The sequence below is a fragment of the Arctopsyche grandis genome, chromosome 8 (assembly GCF_051622035.1).
Source record: "Arctopsyche grandis isolate Sample6627 chromosome 8, ASM5162203v2, whole genome shotgun sequence".
NCBI lineage: Eukaryota > Metazoa > Arthropoda > Insecta > Trichoptera > Hydropsychidae > Arctopsyche > Arctopsyche grandis.
In genome coordinates, this window is record NC_135362.1 from 1,342,464 (window position 1) to 1,364,366 (window position 21,903).

Genomic DNA, 21,903 nt, shown 5'->3' on the forward strand with positions numbered 1-21,903 from the left:
GTTCATTTATTTTTAAATTTTACAATATAATAAAAAAAAATTCTCTTTATTATTTATAATATAATATAATAAGATCAATACTTAATTAATTATTTATTTATTAAATTTGATATGAACATTGATTGGTTTATGTATAAATAAACTTTAAATGTATGTATAAACATTTTTAAATTATACTACAGCAAGAATTTCAAAGCATAGCGTCACATTTTTAATATATTCACAATTATTATTTCAAAACCGAATAAATTTTATATAATAATAATAATATTTACAGAAAATCACAGTTGTTTTAAGGAACCCACACGGAGAAAGATTTGTCTGCAGATAAATCTGGGCCTATAAAATTTTGGTGACCGGAAAACTGCACTCGAGATACATAGTTGCACTTTCGAGACATTCAAACTTTCAAAGACGTTCCAATTCCACAAAAAAGCGTCAATGGGGTATTTAAATGTTATCCGAGGGTGCTAGCAAACCTTTTTTTGTGGAATTCTATTGCGTAAGTTATATTTGAGCGCCTTTGAAAATTATGACCACTCGAAACTGCGCAACTCTATTCAGTGCAATTTAGTGCATCTTTCCGCGAACCAAAATTTTTCGTAGCAAAATATGCTACGACAGATAAATTTCTATGGAATAAAATATCTTTTTGCGAATGCAATTTTGGAACTGGGCAAAATATTATACTTCGTTTCAGACAAATAAATTGCTAGACTTGTCTGCAGATGAATCTCTCCGTCATTGGGCCACTTTGTATGATGTTTCAGTCAATTTTTTTTTGTATTACTTGAGGAAGACTGAATTGAAACAATTTGAGAAATACTGAGAATCGAATCGAAAAGTATACAACAGAGCACCTTTATTTATTACGTAATATCTAAGTGAATTAAATTTACATATAATTTAACAATATCAAGTAACAAACTCTAATCACAATTATATAATATTATAATATTTAGGCATCGGAACGAGGCGCGTTTTGTAAGGCAACCCACACACGTTGCGATCCAATAATAACAATAATTAATAATAGTCGACTTTAAATTACACCACTGCGAAAATATATTCGATTCGTTACACGGCCAGTATCAATTTCACCGACCATTATGCTCAAAATGTCGTAACACACATTACGAACAATCTCGTCCGAATCACCCGGTGCGAGTGTGTGTATGTATATAATATACTATACATTATTCTTTTTTTTTGTATATATTATTATTATCGTTAATATGATTTCTGTTCGGACGGTGGCCCCCCCGCGTGGAGGCCGGCCATTAAATATTTGTCTGGAGATTGTAAAGGTGAACGAAAATTATTATATATATGTATTGTATGCGCAGGTGAAAGATATACTCCCGTAAACGTGGAGATGACTTATCCGAAGATAAAGTCGACCCACCAAATCGACCGTGACTCGAGAAATGCTGGACGTGTGCGCCGCTCATTACCAATTATGATCATTTTAATTATGAAAGATTCGAATCTTTTTTCGAAACAGTTTTTTTTTGTATAAGGCGTTTGATTCGTAAAACATGAAGGCTTGATTTGAAAGGCACTCGATTGCGAAATTGTAAAGGCACTGAATAAGAGTCCCATCGGATCGAAATTAATACTTCAATTTTACAAAACGTTGAGTCATGACTAATTTATCTAATATATGTATAATTTCGAAAGAGACTTTGTATGTAAGTTTGTATGTAAATATTTTTGGTTGCGAATAGGTCTACCCGCACTCGCCCCATTCTGTGAGAACGCCAACGTATATACTGAATCCCGTTAGCCTAGTACAGGGTCTCTATTGTTCACCCACAAATACACTTAGACAGTGGATACTCTCAGGAGGTCCACACGTAATCACCACTCCGTCCAGAGCACTTGATCTACCGTGTGTATCTTATAAAGGACAAGTTGCTCATTATAGCATCGCCGATCGGTTAGCGCGTCTACTGTCTAGGCACGTAAGTCTACCCACGCTCGCCCTGTTCTGTGAGAACCCCAGCGTATCCTTTAATCGGGGAAACTGAATCCCGTTAGGATAATATGGGGTCTCTTTTGTTCACCCACGAATGCACTTAGTGGATACTCACTTTTATGTTCCCACGTTACAATATCTATCGAAACAAGAAATTCCAAAATACCAAAAATATGATGAAATGAATAAAAATAATTGAATAATTATTTTGATATGGTAAAAGAGAGTGTGAAGTGGGTTTCGAGAAAATTGTATCGACTATTAAAGCTTTCCTAAAAATGATTTATTTAGCACATTGGCTACATCTAATCTGGATAATTAATTTTTATGACCAAAACAAGTTAGTATAATTTTTCGGAATGATATTGGAGGAATATATATTTATAAAAAAAAACATATCTAATATATGTATACAATTTCGAAAGAAGACTTTGTATGTAAGTATTTTTGGTTGGGAACATCGAAAACAAGTCAAAGTTTCTAGGACGACGATTCGATTGTTTGAATATTATTTTTTTTCGATTAAAATAAATTTAATAAAAAAACAAATGAATATTTACTATTAGATTCGCCACACTGTTTTTTTATATATATTTAAAACGACTAGTTTTAAATATATAAAAAAAAATCGCACGGCAGAAGTCAAACTTCCGAACAGCGACCAAGTCGCTATAGTTCGTTACACCATTTCTGTAACGGTCTTTTGATCATGTCGTTTTATAATACAATTTACGCATTGTTCATTACCATTTTCGTAATGATACTAACAATTATTAGAATGATTTTAATATGCCGAGTTTGTGAACACGTTTTATGCGCCTAGTGTATGGACACGTTTATATTCAAACTGAAACTACAACGTATTGCACCTTCAAAGAAGAATTTGTCATGACCCAAACTATTATTATTTATGTTTATGAGAGTCATAGGAAGATCTTTTGTATAAAAAATCAGTCATTTTAAATGTCAAACCTACCCTTTTCAATTTCATAACATTTTATTGTCTAAAAACTTATTCCTATTCTATAATACAATGATGAATCAAACATTTCTAAATATAATACATTTGCAAATATAATAATATACAATAAATACCTAACATATCGTATAACCACAAGATGCAAAAATTTTGACTAGGAGAGTCTACCTTCCTGATTTTATTCAACTTATTATACAACCGAAAATATAAAAAGTGATCCAACGGTTATTTTGGAAGTTTTTCTTAAATGAAATATAAGTATTGTAGATCAAAGTAATTAAATCAATTGAATAAAGCAATTGTTTGATTATTTGTATGGGATGTGGCGTTTTCTTGCTGATGTAAATTGAATTCTAAATGTTCGAATGTTCCCCATAAAAAATGTGTATGTGAAAAGCTTCCAATACAACTGCTGGATCATGCTTTACAATTAGAAATCTTGCGGTCGTATGCAACGATACAATCATACAAATCAATGCAGACTAGAGAGTATATAAACATTCAACAACACGTTTTCGTTTTCAAAAATATAGTTCATAGCACAACAACCTTTAACTGAAGCTTTAAGCTTTTTCTAGCAGCATGGCAGTACTCGCACAGTGCACTGAGCATGACTAATGTGATGTTCAACACGTCGAGTGCACTTATGCACTTCTGCAGCATAAATCCATCTATTCAGCTGGGTTGTGAATTATCGTCCTATCTCGGACAGAAACTGAAGTATGGAAACAGGAAACAATGCAGCGACAGAAACCTGAATAAAAACAAACAAAAAAAAAAAACATCGTAAAAACATGGTTCAATTGCAGTGTGGTTTTGGGTTGGCGTCGTGCCGTGAATCTGACAAACGATATACACACATTTTGGCTATAAAAAAATTAACAAGCGCGTATATATCTCTTTAATGGCCGCAGCAATTGAAAGCGGATAGTATTATATTATATTATAGGATAGTATGTAGAGGAATCGTTAAAGTTTTGATTCATACCCGCGTCGGATAATCAAATTCCACTATGAAATTCCATTGCAAGTGTCGTTTCGAAAATAAACATCATAAAATTCTCGGTATTTTTGATAGGCCCGGTGTGAATGTGTTAAAACTACACGGTGGTCTGACAAGTTTTGATTAAAAATCTAGCAGAGAGAGAGAGATTATATTGAATGTTTTCAGTTGAAAAGGGTATTGAATTCTAGTAAAATAAACAATTTTTTTTCGCATTTCAATATACTCTCATTTATTATGTGTGAATCATGGAATCTATTTCTAAATTATTTATTTTTATTTTAAGTTTGGACCATTGTGGCATTATAGGAGACCCTAATGCACCACAATGGTCGAAAAAATACAGAGAGATGAGAAAAATAAAAATATATACTTATGTATGTATATACACAGACAAAAAACAAATGTATACATAATCAAAAAAAAAAAACAATAGCATTATAATACTAGCAGATAACGTAAAAATATCAAATAATGAAATACCAAGTAGGGAATGTCTTGCACCTACAGCCAGCACCGATATATAAGAACCAGCTGCAAATAAAAACATCCCTGCAAGGCCCAAATGGAAGAGAGATTAAAATTCCACTCATACATCACATTAAATTATGAAAATAACGATGAGCGCAAGCTACCAGACAAATAGGGTAAAACAATCTCCGATCACTGAGGTGGAACATATCATATTAAGGCTCAGCAGCAACGATTTCATTGAGAAGTCGGATATCTTTTGGAACAGGAGCCATTCGATAAAGAACTGTGCGAGCAGCAGGTGATGAACAACCATCAAATGATGGTTGATGGTTGAACAACCATCAAATGATGATGTCTACCACGCACATAATCCAGCAACCACGGGCATGACGTATTACCACGTAGAAGCTGTAGAACAAAACGAATTAATGAGAAGTTTCTCCGAAGTTCAAGGGAATTAAAAGAAAATGAGTGGGTAGAGATATGGGTAATACCCAAACTCTTTCCTACAAAGGAAACGAGGAAATGATTTTTGCACTTTCTTAATTATTAGAAAGTAATTTGCTTCATACGGATTCAAAAAATTGCATTATACTCTAGCTTTCTTCTCACAAGCGAGAAGACAAAGGGTTGGAGAATAAATTAGCATATCTCAAGACAAATCACAGTTGATGAAAGGAAACGTCAGCGACTGTCTTGATGTGGTTGTGAAAGGTGAGTTGAGGATCAAAAGTGATACCGAAATCGAGCATAGATTCCACACGCTTCAACAAGACGGATCCAATGGATTATCCGTGACAATAGAGCGAATGTGCACATATAGCTCATAATTGCACATTTATTAATATTAAGTTCTAGACCTAAAATAGAACTGAATTTCAAGACAGCGTTTCAGCAAGACTGAATTTCAAGACAGAGAGGCTTACCTCTCATTCTTGACAGCAAAGAATAATTTAACGTCGTCAGCAAACAAGAGACATGATGCATTACATAAAACTCTAGGGAGGTTATTAATAAGAATTGTAAATAGTAATGGGCCTAAAGTGGACCCCTGAGTAACACCTGATCGAGTAAAAAATGAAGGAGATTCATAAAAACCATCAGCTTGAAGAAGAGAGGCCTTAGCAGAACAGAATAATTATGAAGTCATTTTTATGTTTGGTTATTTGATTGATACTGTATAACCAGTACAGTATCAATCAAAAGTGAAGATACCAATCAATTAAAATAATAAAATGAAAACCAACCTGTTAGGATCATAGTTGAGATCGAATCCTTCGACGTTGACGACGTTCCACTCGTCCTTGTGGTTGGAGAAGGAGAACGAGACCTGGTCGTGGAGGGTGTCCCTCCTGAGGAACTTCATCGATTCCAGGTGCGAGTGGAATTGTTCGACGACCGTCAGAGGTTTTCCCAGCAGATGTTCTGCAACAGAATCGAATTCAAAGGCTCGCATAAATTGCATTTGCATTCTTTGAGTGCTTTCGCGACAGCTTGTGAGCTTTCACACGCGAAGCGAGAGACGAAGTCGAGTGAAGAGTCCCAGGAGGACTCCTCAACTTAAACTGTCATCTTTCTCTGTACAAACATACAACACGTATATGTACATATGCAACGATTTTTTTATTACAACATGCATATGTATATGTACTCCGAATTGATATCAAACTTTATGCGGCAAATACAAGTTACGACTAATAACAATTTAACGCTGTCGTTTCAAAAAATATCCCAGCTCAGAATTAATAAAGAGCGTCGTTCAATTTGACTTGTGCCATTTTATGTGTAGCTTCGATTTTATTCGAAAAGTATTCCGCTTATGATTGAAAGGTTGCGGGTTCAAACTTTACTATAGTACAATATAGGTTAATTAAATGCTTACCACGTGTCCCATCTAATTGAATTTTACATGTACACACTTCTTATCTATGATTTTTATGATTTGACATACCTATTATGTATCCCATAGTGACGTCATCTGGAAGTTTTATTTTATCCCCGATGCTGATGAATTTTCCTCCACTGTAACAAAAAATAAAAATGATAATCAGAAAAATTTCACACTTGTAATATTTAAAACCAATTATAAAAACGGCGACCACAAAATGAAAAAAAGTTTTAATAGAATTCGAGATCCAATCAAATCCACGAGATACGAAAAGAAACCCAACTGCGAAACGTTTATGCATACATTGGTAAGTCGGGCATTGTTGAGATTGCCCATTGCCATTGTCGTGTCCTAATGCATACAAAACAGTGTTTGTGCTTGTATTCACGTGTTTCTAATTTAGAAATAATAACGCCGACTCATTTTGTTTTCATTTTTTGCCACTCTTCTAATTCGTATAATCAAAAGTCATTAAATACAAATCGACCGTATTATTTGAACGTGACTCGTTGTTTTTCACATACATATGAACATATACACATCTAGTACGTACTGGGTTGCTTTCTTTTGATTAGTGAAATTAAAAATTATGCACATACAGTATAAGTATAAGCAAAAAAACAATTGCGCGAAAATTGGCGATTTCAGCGTGCTTTTAAACGAGCGATTAAAATTAACCGGTGAACGAGAAGGGTAAAATTAAAATTAACTGCACCTTTAGGGAGCGCGCGTAATTAAAATTTTCCGTGCGATAACAAACACGATGAAAGTATAAATATATATTATATTTAATGATAGTTGTTCGATTTTAATTTACAATTTTCGAAAAGTCGTTAAAAATAATCTTGATTAATAACAACCGCTGAAGATTTATTTTTTTTACTTATTTTACTACATATACAAGGACCAAGTCTCGAAATTTAATGAACAGAACACATCTATTAGTTAAGTCACATTTCATATTATACATATGTACATATTAGTGCTTCCAATCCCGGAAGGTTACTTCAGCACCGGGATTGCGGTGCTGGGAATTTCTGATCCCGGGATCCCGGTGCTAGCACCGGGATTTCAAATAGTTGCGTTGATACTAAGCACCGAGAGGTTACCGGTTTCGATCCCGTGAGCTGACCTCAATTGCTGCTGGTCAGACTTGGATATTTGTGACACCAAGTAGGTCGTTTCCTCCATCAAATTGAAAAAAAAAACATCCTACCCACTTTTTCACCATAATTTGAATATGATTTTTAAATAAAAAAAAAATCTATAACATGTATATCTCGTTAATTTGAATATGATTTCAAAATTTATTATCTAAAACATATGTAGATGTCTCGCAAATTTTCTTATATATGTACATATGTATTTATATATGTATAGTATTTGTACTCTGCTTATGTATGTATATGTACATATATTTGGTCACAATGACGAGTTAGAGTATTCTGTAATGTCACTGTAGCTAAAAATGTAAATACAGTACACTCTCGATTACCCGGGCTAATGCTGGGAAAGAAGGGCACGGATAATTGAAAAACCCGAATAATCCGAATCATCAAATTTTGACTTGGTTTCCAATACAATGTCATAGTTACAACACAACAAAAACATATTTACATGACAAATTTTTTTGCTAACAAAAAATATATCATTTGCTTCATTCTCTTCAGAATTCACTAAATCTGTTTCCATGTCAGGAAGAATCTTTCTAGATCGAAAAAGTGTTACTGGCTTTACTTGTGACCAAGATTGTGTTATTCCGTGTATAGCATCCAATATCGTCATATTTTTTCCAGAAATTGATCAGGTTGTCAACTTCCTCATCTAGAGTTTTCAGAAGACTTTTACGATAAAGACGTTTCATTAAATTAAATTAATTAAAAAAAAAAATATATATATTTTTCAAGTACGTATAATCGAGGGTTTACTGTAAATACAATAAAATTTCGTTACCACTTCTGTAACCGTCTTGCACGGAATCAAAAGTTTGGACTTTTGAAGGAAATCTAGTTATGTTGAAAGTCTATTTTAGTTTTTTTAACACAACTATCATATGTATGTATATTCAGAGAAAAATGAAATGTACTTGAATGCGTTTTGGAACCATTGAACGGAACTAGTATGTTTTATATCCGACTTTTTCGTCGAATCGATTTATATAAAAGGTGCATAGATATTTATACATCCCAGGAGATTGTGTCGTGGGGTTTTGGAGCAGTTGCTCATCTCGACTACCTTTCAACAGGTCAACATTTAACCATTTATGGTGCAATTAATCTCGCTTACGACCCAACTCGCACATAAAACGGCAAAGCCTCGTACGGCTTTATATCGAAACGTTATTAAAAGACCGTTTTACTGGGTCAAAGTTCCACGAGCCAAGATTACTTACGAGCCACCCACTCACCCGTTTCGAATCGCGTAATTGAAGAGTCTTTATAGTTGAAATAAATCGTGTTGTGAAAAGGTTGACGAAACTATAGGTGGGTGAAATGTACATAAACGTATTAGCGGGAAGCTTACTTGGAAATTGGGTAAAAATGCGTAATGGCCCTCTCGCCGAGCTTCGATAATGGCAACCCCTTTGCGGCAAATCGTAAGTGCTTTGAACCCCCAGGGGTGACCCGAAGGAGGAACAGGAGAGAGCGGAATGGAGAAAGTGTGCCCTCACACTGCAAGGGAAAGCCCAAGAATGTGACCGAAATTAGGCCCACCCACCTGAGCTCTAATTCACTGAAAGCTCCTCGATAATAAATCACCAATTTTTTTTACTACACACTATTTTTATACGTGTCGCAGGCGTCAGAAATTGATGTTTTGTCTTATCCGGAAGACTTTTATAAATCGTATAATCATACTATCAAATCGATTATGCATTTGGAAATCAAAACCTTGACGGAAGAACGGCAGCAGCAGGGGATGTGAAAAAAGTAACTATTTAACTGTTAAGCCTGTGAATTGTGGGTAGAAAGACGTGTTTTTTGGATAGCTAGTTGTCATCGCTTCAACCTGACGCAAGATTCCGATGCTATTTTTAATGAATTGGTCAATGAATAAACTATTCTAGCTTAATGTTGGAGATATCAAGTTACTTCAATGTTAGCTAACCCCTGTATGTCGGTAATATATTAAAGCAACCTGAATAGTGGATGTGGTTCAAAATCAGATCTCAATATTTTGACGGGCAGGAATTTCACTGGACTATCAGAGTGAAGGTAATAAAAAGTTTGTAAGAAGAAAACGATTTGTAAGGTAGTGTAGATTTACATCTCAAAATATAGTGTTTGATTTAGGGTCTAGGAATTGGGTGTGAGATCTTAGAAGGGAGTGGTTTGATCACGGGTCTAGGAAGTGTCTGAATGATTGCAGAGAAGAGTATTTGAATAAGTGTCTAGGAAGTGGATGCCAGATCTCAGAGGATATTGTTTTATTCATGGTCTAGGAAGTAGATGCGAGATCCTGGAGAGTCTGATCTAGGGTCTAAGAAGTTGATGTACGATTGTAGAGTAGAGTATTTGAACAAGAGTCTGGGAAATGGATGCCAGTTCTTAGATGATACTGTTTGATTAGTGGTCAAAGAAGTGGATGCGAGATCCTGGAGAGTGTCTGATCTAAGGTCTAAGAAGTTGATTTACGATTGTAGAGTAGAGTATTTGAACAAGAGTCTGGGAAATGGATGCCAGTTCTTAGATGATACTGTTTGATTAGTGGTCAAAGAAGTGGATGCGAGATCCTGGAGAGTGTCTGATCTAAGGTCTAAGAAGTTGATTTACGATTGTAGAGTAGAGTATTTGAACAAGAGTCTGGGAAATGGATGCCAGATCTTAGATGATACTGTTTGATTAATGGTCAAAGAAGTGTATGCGAGATCCTAGAGGAGAGTGTCTAATCTAGGGTCTAGGAAGTGGATGCGAAATTTCAGATGCAAGGAAATTTACTGATCTTTATATTGAGAGGTTTCAATACTAGAGGAGAGTGTCTAATCTAGGGTCTAGGAAGTGGATGCGAAATCCTGTAAAGTGTCTGATCTAGGGTCTAGGAAGTGGATATTGTTAGATCAATGGCCTAAGAAGTGGGTACGAGATCCTAGAAGGGAGTGTCTGAGCAAGGGTTTAAGAAGTGGATTCGAGTTCCTAGGAAATTTTAGATGTAAGGAAATTTACTGATCTTTATACTGAGAGGTTTCAGTCAAATTAAGAAGTTTTGAAAGAAAAGGCCCAAAAGGGAAATAGAGCGAACATTGAAATCTTTGAGAGCTGAAGAAAGATTCTTTTGGAATAATGATAAAGAGAGCTAGCTAGACCAGATTGTCACCTGAACTTAAAATGTTGCAATCGACTACACGAGGGAGAGCTTTCTGAACCGTGTCAGTCATCCAATATTAAATCGTTAGGCAGTGTTTACCCGTAAATGTGGGTCGCCATAATGAATTCAGGGACGGAATGGCAAATATGTGCGATAAGCGACCATGTATAGTGCGTTCCCTCAAAGTAGACCATAATTCGATTAGGCGTTAGGACGTGTCGCACACAAAGGCTTTTATGCACACCAACTTCCGGGATAATCCCGCACTTCCCGCCATTAACATATTGACAAAGTGAGCCAACCGCTAAATTACTCAATTAATTATTGATCTCGGCTAATGACAGGGAAAATTATACCTAATCATATCCTTCACACACCAGTGTGTCTCGAGAAAGTGTTACCATCTAAACTTCAACGGCTAATGGATGAGATTATCACACTCATTAATAATAACTTTTTATAAATATTACATGTATATATGTATATACATACATACTATTTTACGAATAAAATTACTACATATGTTAATATAATATTTTAGTCTATGCCTACTTGGACGCATCGAAATATATACAGTCCCTGACCAGAATATTACGCCACCCCTCTCGAGATGCGTTTGGGTAAATTTGTCACGGTCGTAAATAACTCATTATGGGAACTTTTGACCTCATTTTTTTTGTGATCTTATCCTTAAATGCAACTCTATTCATTAGCAAAAGATATCGGTGGATTATCCCTCAAAAGGTCTTCAAAAACAAAAGATAGATGTTCAATCTTTAGATACTTAAGATACTTTCAATCCCGCTTGGACCAAACGACGTCGTATTGTTGACGTGGATATTTCACGTTTTCGTCCTTTAATTGTTGTTGAATATTTTTTTTTGTAATAAATCGATTCTTGGAAACAAGCCTGGCGATTTTTCGATCCACACGAGGGCCAAATTTTTTTTAGTACCACTATTAGCTCGCCGATTGAGTGTGTGGTCGCAATCAGTCTCCAGATTTTGTTTTATTTTTCTAATAGACGCCCTACTAACACCCTCCATTGTCGCGATTTTGTTTTGAGAAAACTTTCCTGTATTTAATAATGATGTAATGCTTGCAATTTTTTCTTTAGAAAGATCTGATTTTCTACCCATCTAAAAAAATCCAATAAAAGTTTTACAAGCAATTTAAATCATAAAACAAAGTAAAATTTCGAGATATTAAATACCAACTTACCTTAGAAATATGATAAAGTTGCAGTAAAAGAGAAAAAAACACAGTGCTTTTCACAAAATAATGAATGATTTTAACGGAAACGCACATCAATATTGAACAAAATTCAGACGCAAACCGATTTCAAACATCTTTCTTTTGTTTTTCAAGACCTTTTGAGGGATAACCCACCGATATTTTTTACTAGTGAATAGAGTTGCATTTAAGGATAAGATCACAAAAAAAATGAGGCCAAAAGTTCCCATAATGAGTTATTTACGACCGTGACAAATTTACCCAAACGCATCTCGAGAGGGGTGGCGTAATATTCTGGTCAGGGACTGTATGTAAGTGTGAATATATTTTCAAATGAATCACAGTGTATGGCGCTCATATATGTAAAGTTGAGGTGATGATGAACACACTATATAAGTGACACCTACATATATGTGCAAAACATCACACCAGGTAAGAAACAACTCTTAACAACACAGAAAAATATGCGTTCAGCGGTATAAATTGAATTCACTCGATATGGAGAATATTGCAATAACCATCGTCCATATAAATGATACAAATGAATGATAAAATAAATAAAGATAATAATAAAAAATGAATAACTACATACATACATACATATGTTATACATACATACATATGTTTTACAATTAAAATCTTACTTTTTCCATGTTGTATTATTTTGTTTATTTTTTAAATAATAAAGCTTCTTTAAACGTTCTGTATTTTGACTCACACGCTTTAGGTAACGGTTACCTGACAACTCGTTCACAGATTTTCCGTAAACCGATGATGCGCTCCAGGCATTACGTATACGGCCATCTCTTTCTCACACCGTTTGTTCACCATGATCTCGTTTACTCTGCCATTACGTATGCAGCCATCTCTTTCACAGACCGTCTGTTATCGGTGAAAAAATGGTCTGTGAAAGAGATGGCTGCATACGTAATGGCAGAGTAAACGAGATCATGGTGAACAAACGGTGTGAGAAAGAGATGGCCGTATACGTAATGCCTGGAGCGCATCATCGGTTTACGGAAAATCTGTGAACGAGTTGTCGTGACACCACTTGTAACAACCATCCCTGTCATGTGTGACAATCAAGAACCAATTCAACTAACGATCTGGGGCTATTATTAATAATTGCTATTGTTTTTTACGATTTAATAAATGTATTTTGTCTGTGTTTATATTTATTTTTCTTTCTCTTTTTTCTTTTATAAGAAATTTCCTTCTTTGTTGTTTTTTTTATAATTTGTAATTATTATTATTATCCGCTATTATTTTTATGATTGTGCTAAATGTGTTGTTTGTGTATATGTATATGTACATAGATGTTTTGTTTTTGTCATGTCTAATTTCTTTAGTTATTATTTTGTTTCTTTTTTGTTGTATTTTTGACCATTGTGGCGCATTAGGAATTCCTGTAATGCTAAAATGGTCCAAACTTTAAATAAAAAAAATAAAATTATAAAAAAAAAATAAAATTGAAAGTGTATCCGTTATTAGATATGTGTTGGCGTAAAAAATTTTGCACTAAAAAAAATAAGCAAATTTTAATAAAAGTATTATTTTTCAAGAAGATGAGATGTTTTAGCATCGACTGTCGTACGAAGAGCTAGGTACATATTTTTTTAATAAGAAAAAAGTACGTTTTTGTTCATAACGAAATTGTTCGCATCGCATAAATGCCAAATTAAAACGAAACTAATTAGTTAAAATGAATAAATTGAGTGACGCCCACGCCGAGTAACCCTCAGACGACTATACAATTTGATTTGAGCCGAGTTGCAAAATAAATTCGAATTTAATGGATTTCCCGTCGGACGAAATACAAAAGCGACATTTATTTTCCCCCTCGACGTCATTTTTATCTTGTCGAAGTTTTTCACATCCACTTTCGCTCGTCACTCGAATTGCACGAGTATTTTATATATATGTATAAATATATGTACATATGTCTACGTATATATGCCAGAGTTTCTCTCGCTAATTGGACGGGAATCCTTTGCTTATTTTTGTGTTTTATTTTATTCTCTCTTTCCCAGTCTCGATCTTCGATTCCGCACTGAATGGACCCTTTTCTAAATTATGGCCTCGATTCCGCGGAAAAATCTCCAAGTTTGTGCTGCAAATAATGCGAGGTAACAATCAATTGGTGACACGATGATAATAAATAAACACGCTTTCGAATAATCATTGCTGGAACGTAGCATGAAGACAGTACAAAGGGTTGTTTTAATATATGATGAATATTGGAGTTGATCTCGTATATCAAAATGCCAGAACGCCTGAAATAACGTTTACTAATTGATATTTGCATACATCAACGTCAAATTATTATATGTATATGTTATGCTTACATACAATAAAACAACAATGGCAGTTAGCCCATTCACTGGTTAGGATTAGAATTCAATAAATTATGGATCTACATACATATGTATTTATATCTTAGAGGTAGCTGCGAAAAATAGGTTTATTTTAATGTAGTTAAAATATCACATTGAAATCTACATATATAGTTTTAGAAAGTATTAAAATATCATTTTCTTCATTTAAAAAAAAAATTAAGTTAAGCATTTCATAAGACGCAATGAAAATGAGCGAGGATGATATCTGATATTCGAGTGGGTATCTTATATAGTATATGTACATATTTGATAACCAACGAGGGTATCCAGTTCTGTTTGACAGTTTACTAAATAAGTTATAATTACAATCGAAGTTAAACTTCGTACTTTGCAACTTTCCACTCACCGTGTGACGTTGCGACATTTATTGAAATTATGTATTTATATACTTGGTTACCTCTATAATTATACTACAGTATAAAGGTCAAATTTAAATAAATAAATTAACCGGCAAGCTAATCTCTTGATTGAATTTCATTATAAAATTTCGGATTTAATTTCAACTGTGATCCTAATAGGTTGGTTTTTGATTTATTCTTCTTCTACTTTTTTTTATATTAATGTTGCGTAGGGGTGGGTTCAGGATCCAAATGAAAGGCAAAAATCGCTTCACAGCATATATTCAACGATTCAGGAAGTCCACACGTAACCACCACTCACTCCAGAATAATTGATCAACCGTGTATACCTCTTTATAAAGAATAAGTTGCTCAACATAGCATCCCCGATCCGTTGGTGTGTCTATTGTTTAGGCACGTAGGTCTAATTCTGTGAGAGCCCCAGCGTATTCTTTGTTCGGGGACACTGAATCCTGTTAGGATAATACTGGGTCTCTATTGTTCACCCATGAATGCATTTAGACAGTGGATACTCACTCTTATGTTCCCACGTTACAATATCTATCGAAACAAGAAATTCTAAAATACCAAAAATAAACTAAACTACATATGTATGTATTTTAAGCATCTGATGAAATGAATAAAAATAATTGAATAATTGTTGTGATATGGTGTAAAATAGAGTGTGAAGTGGGTTTCGGGAAAATTGTGTTGACTATTAAAACTTTCATAAAAATGATTTATTTAGTACATTGACTACATCTAATCTGGATAATTAATTTTTATGACCAAAAATAAATCAATGTTAGTATAATTTTTCGGAATGATACTGCAGGAATATGTATAAAAAAAACATATCTAATACATTATTTTTGGTTCAGAACATTGAAAGCAAGTCAAAGTTTCTATAACGACGATTCAATTGGTTGAATATTCTTATTTTCGATTCAAATAAATTTAATAAAAAAACAAATTAATATATACTATTAGATTCGCCATGCTTACGCTGTTTATATTACAAATACTGAGCGAAATCGGGTAAAATAACTAGTAAAGAATAAAGGATAGTAAGTTTTAAAATAAAATGATATTATTTCATTTCCTCCCTTTACATTTGGCATTTTCATTATAAATATCTAATTAATATTATGTATTAGATGTATTATGAGCATTTATAAGAATATTGTAAATATGTTTTTAAGCTCTTTTTCCTATTATGCTGTACATTTACATTACAATAATATAATACTATGTGATAACTAACAAAATTAAATTAAAATGATGCAATAGAAAATGGCCAGTAGATTAGTAGCTATTAAAATATATATAAGATGTATTGTGAACATAATTTAGTAATAATAAAAAGAGTGTGAAGTGGGTTACAGGAAAATTGTGTTGACTATTAAACTTTCCTAAAAATGATTTATTTAGCACGTTGGCTATAACGTTAGCCTAATCCGGGGTTTCTATTGTTCACACACGAATGCACTTAGACAGTGGACACTCTCTCCAATGTTCCCACGTTACATTAATTTAGTGTAAATATCAATGATCATGATCCGGCACGATACCGTTACAGAAGTGGTAACGAAAAGTGGGTGCTGGTTCTTTTTTCTCAAACGTATTTCTTTCGGCATTCAAATGAAATTAAGTAAATATTATTTGCATAAACTGAATCCGAACGTTATCTTGTTCGATTCAATAAATCTGACCAGTCACAGTTCGTGCAATAAAACTACATACATACATTGAAACCGTTAGATCTAGAAGAGAAGAGCCAACATAAAAAAAGAAGAATAGGTCCACCTTTGTGCAACGCGATGGTCCAGCGATGAAATTAATTACAGTCAACGCTTTCGTCGGACATTGGCGGTCTTTGAAAAGGACTCAAAGGAGCATTGTTTCAAAAGCACAGAATAGAAGACCCGCCGATGGAGCGTTATTGTAAATTGAGAGATAAACGTTTCGACACATCTAGATTTTTATTGGAAAAAATACGTATTTAAAATATGAAAAGGTCATCGTTTGGTCGATATGAAAGGCGACGGGGGGTTCGTCCGCCACACAATGGTCAAGCCGGCCCTTATCTCCCGGATCGGATTCAATGAAAAACCAATTAAATCTCAATATAATGACCTATGGCTTCAATTAAAGATCGAAATGGTCGACAAGCAGCGCGCGGCATAAGAGTTATTGTGTGCGCGCGCGCGCCGCGCCGATCATCGGTCACGATTCGCTGCCGATTCCGATTATAAAACTGGATAATCATCTACCAAAATAAAGAATTAACCTCTAGCATACAAAAGAAACGATCGATGCAACCATGTAAATCGTATCGAAACTCACGATCGAATTTTTCGAATACGATATGTAACTTTTCGTTTATTATGAATGAACTACATAATTAGTAATCGGGTCGTTTACTGAAGCACAAACTCAGTGCTGATATTTGATCTTTCAGCAAAAAAACAATTAGAATGTAACCAACCCATGACTTTATCCATGTATTTGTGGAATATAATAAGGTCACAAAACAAAATTGGATAATTAAACATTGTACGTACACGTTCAGACGTACCGGTTATGAAAGCATTTCGATACAAATTGAGCGCAAATATAGAGAAACTTACACAATATAAAAGTTCTATTTCCGGCTGTCGGATTTTGTTCGAAATTTTTTTATTACTTAAAATCAGTATTATAAACAATAAATATCAAGAAGATTAAAATAATTTAAAAGGTCAAAATAAAATAATTAAATATTGTTTAAAAAAAAAATACTACTTCCGGTTTACGAATTTTGGCTAAAACCTTATCAGCTCTAAGTTAGTACATAAAAAATACAAATATAAATTTTCAGCTTGATACGTTCAGGGGTGTGGAAAAAAATCGTGGCCAACATTTTCGACCTTTCTAAGAGGAAAAAATCCCACTGATTTTTATTTTCATCACATTGATACAATAACTATACTTGATTTTTTTCGTGAAGAGAACACATGTTTAAGGGGACGAAAAAAATAGTGGAAGAAAAATTGAACAAGAGTAAACTGCCACTTTCGCTTGACGGATGCTTACCAAATTTTTTACATAACTTGGTATTAAGCTTCAACTTTTTGATATGAAATTTCAGTTCAATAAACCAAAAGGTTTCTGAGAAAAACATAAACCTCGATTCTCTACAGTAAAAGTACTACTTCCGGTTCTGATAAAAATATTCAAAAAATATTAGGTTATAAAATTTATAATTTTAATTACATGTAAAAAAATTTCAATCTCTCTTGCAAATTTTGACCTGTGGGCATGTTTGCATTCTGTATCCTGCTCGCACATATTTTTATTTGCATTTCTTAAATATACAGGATGAAAAATATCAAAATTTCCTCATTTAAAAAAGATAATTTAATCCCTTAAATTAATTTAACCAAGGTTAAACGGTTGACGGATTCTATTGTTACTACGTACATAGTAAAAACAAGACGCAGGGAGGAGGTTCAGCTAAGAGCAGGGGTAGCAATATGAGGAGAGAGTGATAAGGGAGGGCTTGCAATGAACTACCGCAACGAAAGTCAAAGTATACGAGCTAAAATTACTGGCGATAATTCAATCGAAAAGTTGTACAATTGGTACAACAAGTGAGCGTAGACGATTTCTGATCTCATATGCCTTGAGATGAGAGATATGGGTTGTTATTAGACTAGGTAACTTGTAATGGAACGCAAATTTGTACTTGGGCGATAATGAGACACATTTGAAAACATTGGATCGACAAAAATGTCGACGGGCGAGTTTCAAAGCAGCGCAAGGGTATCGGGGCAAAAGAGGTAAAACTGTAAGTTTATCGAGAAGCGAGCAGATAAACATCTCTGGAGAGGATAGTTTGGGACAATAGTGGTTTCGGAGATATCGTTAAAATATTTGCGGCGACGACACAAGGAATGTCGGCGACGTTCCATTAATCTGCAGTGGAAATCTTGCACCACTTCCAAATACTATTCATCTCGTTATTGGATTCTTCGGATTGCTTTCGTCGGACTCTAAATCACCGCTCCGGGGCTCAATTAGCCACACGTACATTGTGAACTGTCTCGACGATCATACTGAATGTGGGTGCTTTTCAAACACCGTTTAGTCGCATCTTGGAGATAAAGGCGTGTTGATAAATTTAATAAATGTGACGAGGAATACGTTGATTCCACGGTAATAACGGCCTACAGATGTTTATCGAATGGGTCTTTTTAAATGCCCACAAAAGGCATTTTTACGGGTCTTCCAAAATGGTTTATTACCCTGAGAATTGTCTCGTTCTACTTCCTTGAAAATAATGTTGGGATAAGTTCACGTTCCTAGCAAGTCGTCTCCCTACAACCCAAAACTTAGTAGAGCGACACTTTGAGATATGTTCACAGCTTTAGTATCCGCACCCACGAGATGCAAGTGGGTTGTTACATAAAGAAAAATAGAATACTAGGACGTTCTAACAGTCAAACTGAACTCTTATCTTCTTACATTCGAATTCCAAACTGGATAACATGTCACAGAATTCTGTTTTCGATCATTTTGATCATAAATATGAATTACTGGTGTTGTGACCGTTGAAATTTCAACGGGTGGTTTCAGAAACAATACGTATAATAATAATTAATCGAAATCGGAATTGAAACAGGAATCGAGAATCGGGGATCGGAACTGAAACAGGGATCGGGAATCGGAAATCGGAACTGAAATAGGGGTCAGGAATAGGAATTGAAACAGGAATCGGGAATCGAAACGGAAACAGGAATCGGGAATCGGAACTGAAACAGGAATTAGGAATCAGTTTTTGAAATTCGGAGCAGGTTTTTTTTTAAATCTCCATTCTTGTCCACGCATCCGCCACATACACACATCGCGTCCGTTTTTATACATATATTTTATTATTATGATGCAGTATCTTCCAAGATTCTCGTACATAGATTTTAGTACTTGATTCAAATTCAAATTGATTAAATTAACACATTAGAAATCAACAAGGAGTAAACATATTTATATGCTTGTTTTAAAGTGAAAAGGAATAGTCACATATAATATGGATGTTGTATATACCTATATGTTTGTACATGTTTACATGAATCAACGCTTTAAATACCAATATGTACCTACTTTTATTTATGCCATATCCATCACATTTTGAAAGGTTCTATCGAACATTTTTCAATCTGTTTATGCAATATTGATCATCATAAGCTCTTACTGAAGTTGCACAATTTTACATAATTAATTCTCATGCCTCCGAAAACCGTACGTATGTACATTTACAAGTTAATAAATTAAAAATTAAAAGTTATCGTACCTTTCTTCTACGTCCACTATCTCAATTCAACAGTAACGACTTCCAGATCCTAATCGAATACATTAAGGAGCCTATTATAGAAATTTCAAGAAACACACTTGTATAGGAAAGAGAACGAATGAAAGGAAACGAACCCTTTATCTACTTGTAAAACGTTGCAAGGTTTTGAAGATATGCTTTTGTTTCTCTGCGACGAAGACGTCCCAAAAATTTGGCCTCATTAGTGGGGTGGAAAAGAAAATCCGCACGAAGAGGAATGCGTCCAAATTAAAATCCCCGAGAGCCGAATTAAAAGGAAAATCCGACACAAACGAGCCGACAGACTTTCGCAGATTCGATTTCGCGAGATAAAAATACATCTGCAGGAGTGGCCCTGTATATACATACGTACATATAATGTAATATATGTATTGTATGTAGACAGCATACAAAAAGTAATGTACATATGTACGTGCAAAAGTGCTAATCCCACGAAAACGCGGGTTAAAAGCGCGCTCGTACGGGAAATTGTAAACATATTCAAAATGTCCACTCGACCCGAGTAATTTTGAGGGTTTAACCCTCGTCCGACTCGAGTAGCCTGCAAAAAACAACGTGTGCAAACAAACCAAGTCCTACAAACAAACAAACAGTGCTACTGCGAAAAAAGCGTAATTAATCGCCGATTACGAGCTACGGCTACCGACACTGGAAATTTCACAATCGATACCATTTCACATCATAAATACTATATATGGACTTTGAATTTTTTACAAATACTCACAACAAATACCTCGATATGAGACAAATAGCTAAAACCGCTAGAACAAAGTTTTTATTCTCTTAATCTCTAAATCGGATCTCTATGTTACAATTTTCACTGTATGTATGTATGTAAGTATGGTGTACCGCAAGGATCCCATCTTGCTCCCATTCTAATCTTACTTTTTATCAATGATATCAGTTTGGTTATCAAACACTCCAAGTTTGCACTCTTTGCAGACGATCTAAAGCTATATATCACCGCTTCGACTACATCAAGTAAACAATTGCAATCAGATTTCAATAGAGTCTGGTCGTGGTGCGAATCAAACAATATGAGTTTAAATATCACCAAATGTTATCATATAAAATTTACCCGTAAAAAGAAACCCTTACAATGTGACTATTCAATTAATGGTGCACTTCTACAGGAAGTGCAAGAAGTCTGCGACCTTGGGATCCTAATTGATCAGCGACTTTCCTTTGTTTCTCACATGGATCATGTTATTGGGAAATCCCTTCAAATGCTGGGTTTTCTTAAACGTAATACTACCGAATTTCACTCAGTTGAAACAAAAATTGTACTATTCAATGCTTCAAGTAGTTTGGAACCCATTCTATAGCCGTCATTCACAGCGCATTGAATCAATTCAACGCTCGTTTACGAAACACTTAGCATTTACTTCTCCTGAAATATCACATAGATGTCCCTATGACCAACGTTTAAAATTTTTTAAAATGCAGTCCCTTAAATTGCGCCGTACCTTGCTTGATTTAACGTTCCTCCACAAAGCAATTAATAACGATATTGATAGTACTGACATCCTAAATCATATATCGCTTTCCATACCCTTTAGATACCCTAGATTCCCCTTAACTAAAACCTTCCATATCCCTGTCTGTAATACTAATCTCGGATTAAATGCACCTATTGCAAGATTATGTAGAACCTATAATGAAATAAACTCTGAAAGATGTAATATATGTAGATATTTTTAATGATTCCATTATGATGTTTAGGAAGAAATTGTTATTATTATTATTATTGTTGTCTTAATTGTTCTACTGTATTCTAGATTAATTGTTTAACATTTAAAAATAATTTGTAATATACTTAAATAATGCTGTGCACACCAAGTATAGGTACCAAGTGATGTACATATATACCAGAATCATAAATATGTAAAGAATATATTGTGTAATGTATGTACATTGTTGGTGAGCCTTTTTAAATAAATA

General features: G+C 34.3%; 1 protein-coding gene across 1 annotated transcript in view; it reads right to left on the reverse strand.

The window, feature by feature from the left end:
* Positions 1-627: 627 nt before the first annotated feature.
* fng (Fringe glycosyltransferase) overlaps positions 628-21,903 on the reverse strand; it is a 131,233-nt gene continuing 109,957 nt past the window's right edge. Inside the window, exons 6-8 of the mRNA XM_077435844.1 lie at positions 6,386-6,456; positions 5,682-5,859; positions 628-3,711 (exon numbers count right to left, since the gene is read on the reverse strand). Of these exons, the coding sequence (XP_077291970.1) occupies positions 3,657-3,711; positions 5,682-5,859; positions 6,386-6,456 (304 nt within the window). The 3' untranslated portion in view covers positions 628-3,656. The remainder of the gene's footprint in view (positions 3,712-5,681; positions 5,860-6,385; positions 6,457-21,903) is intronic.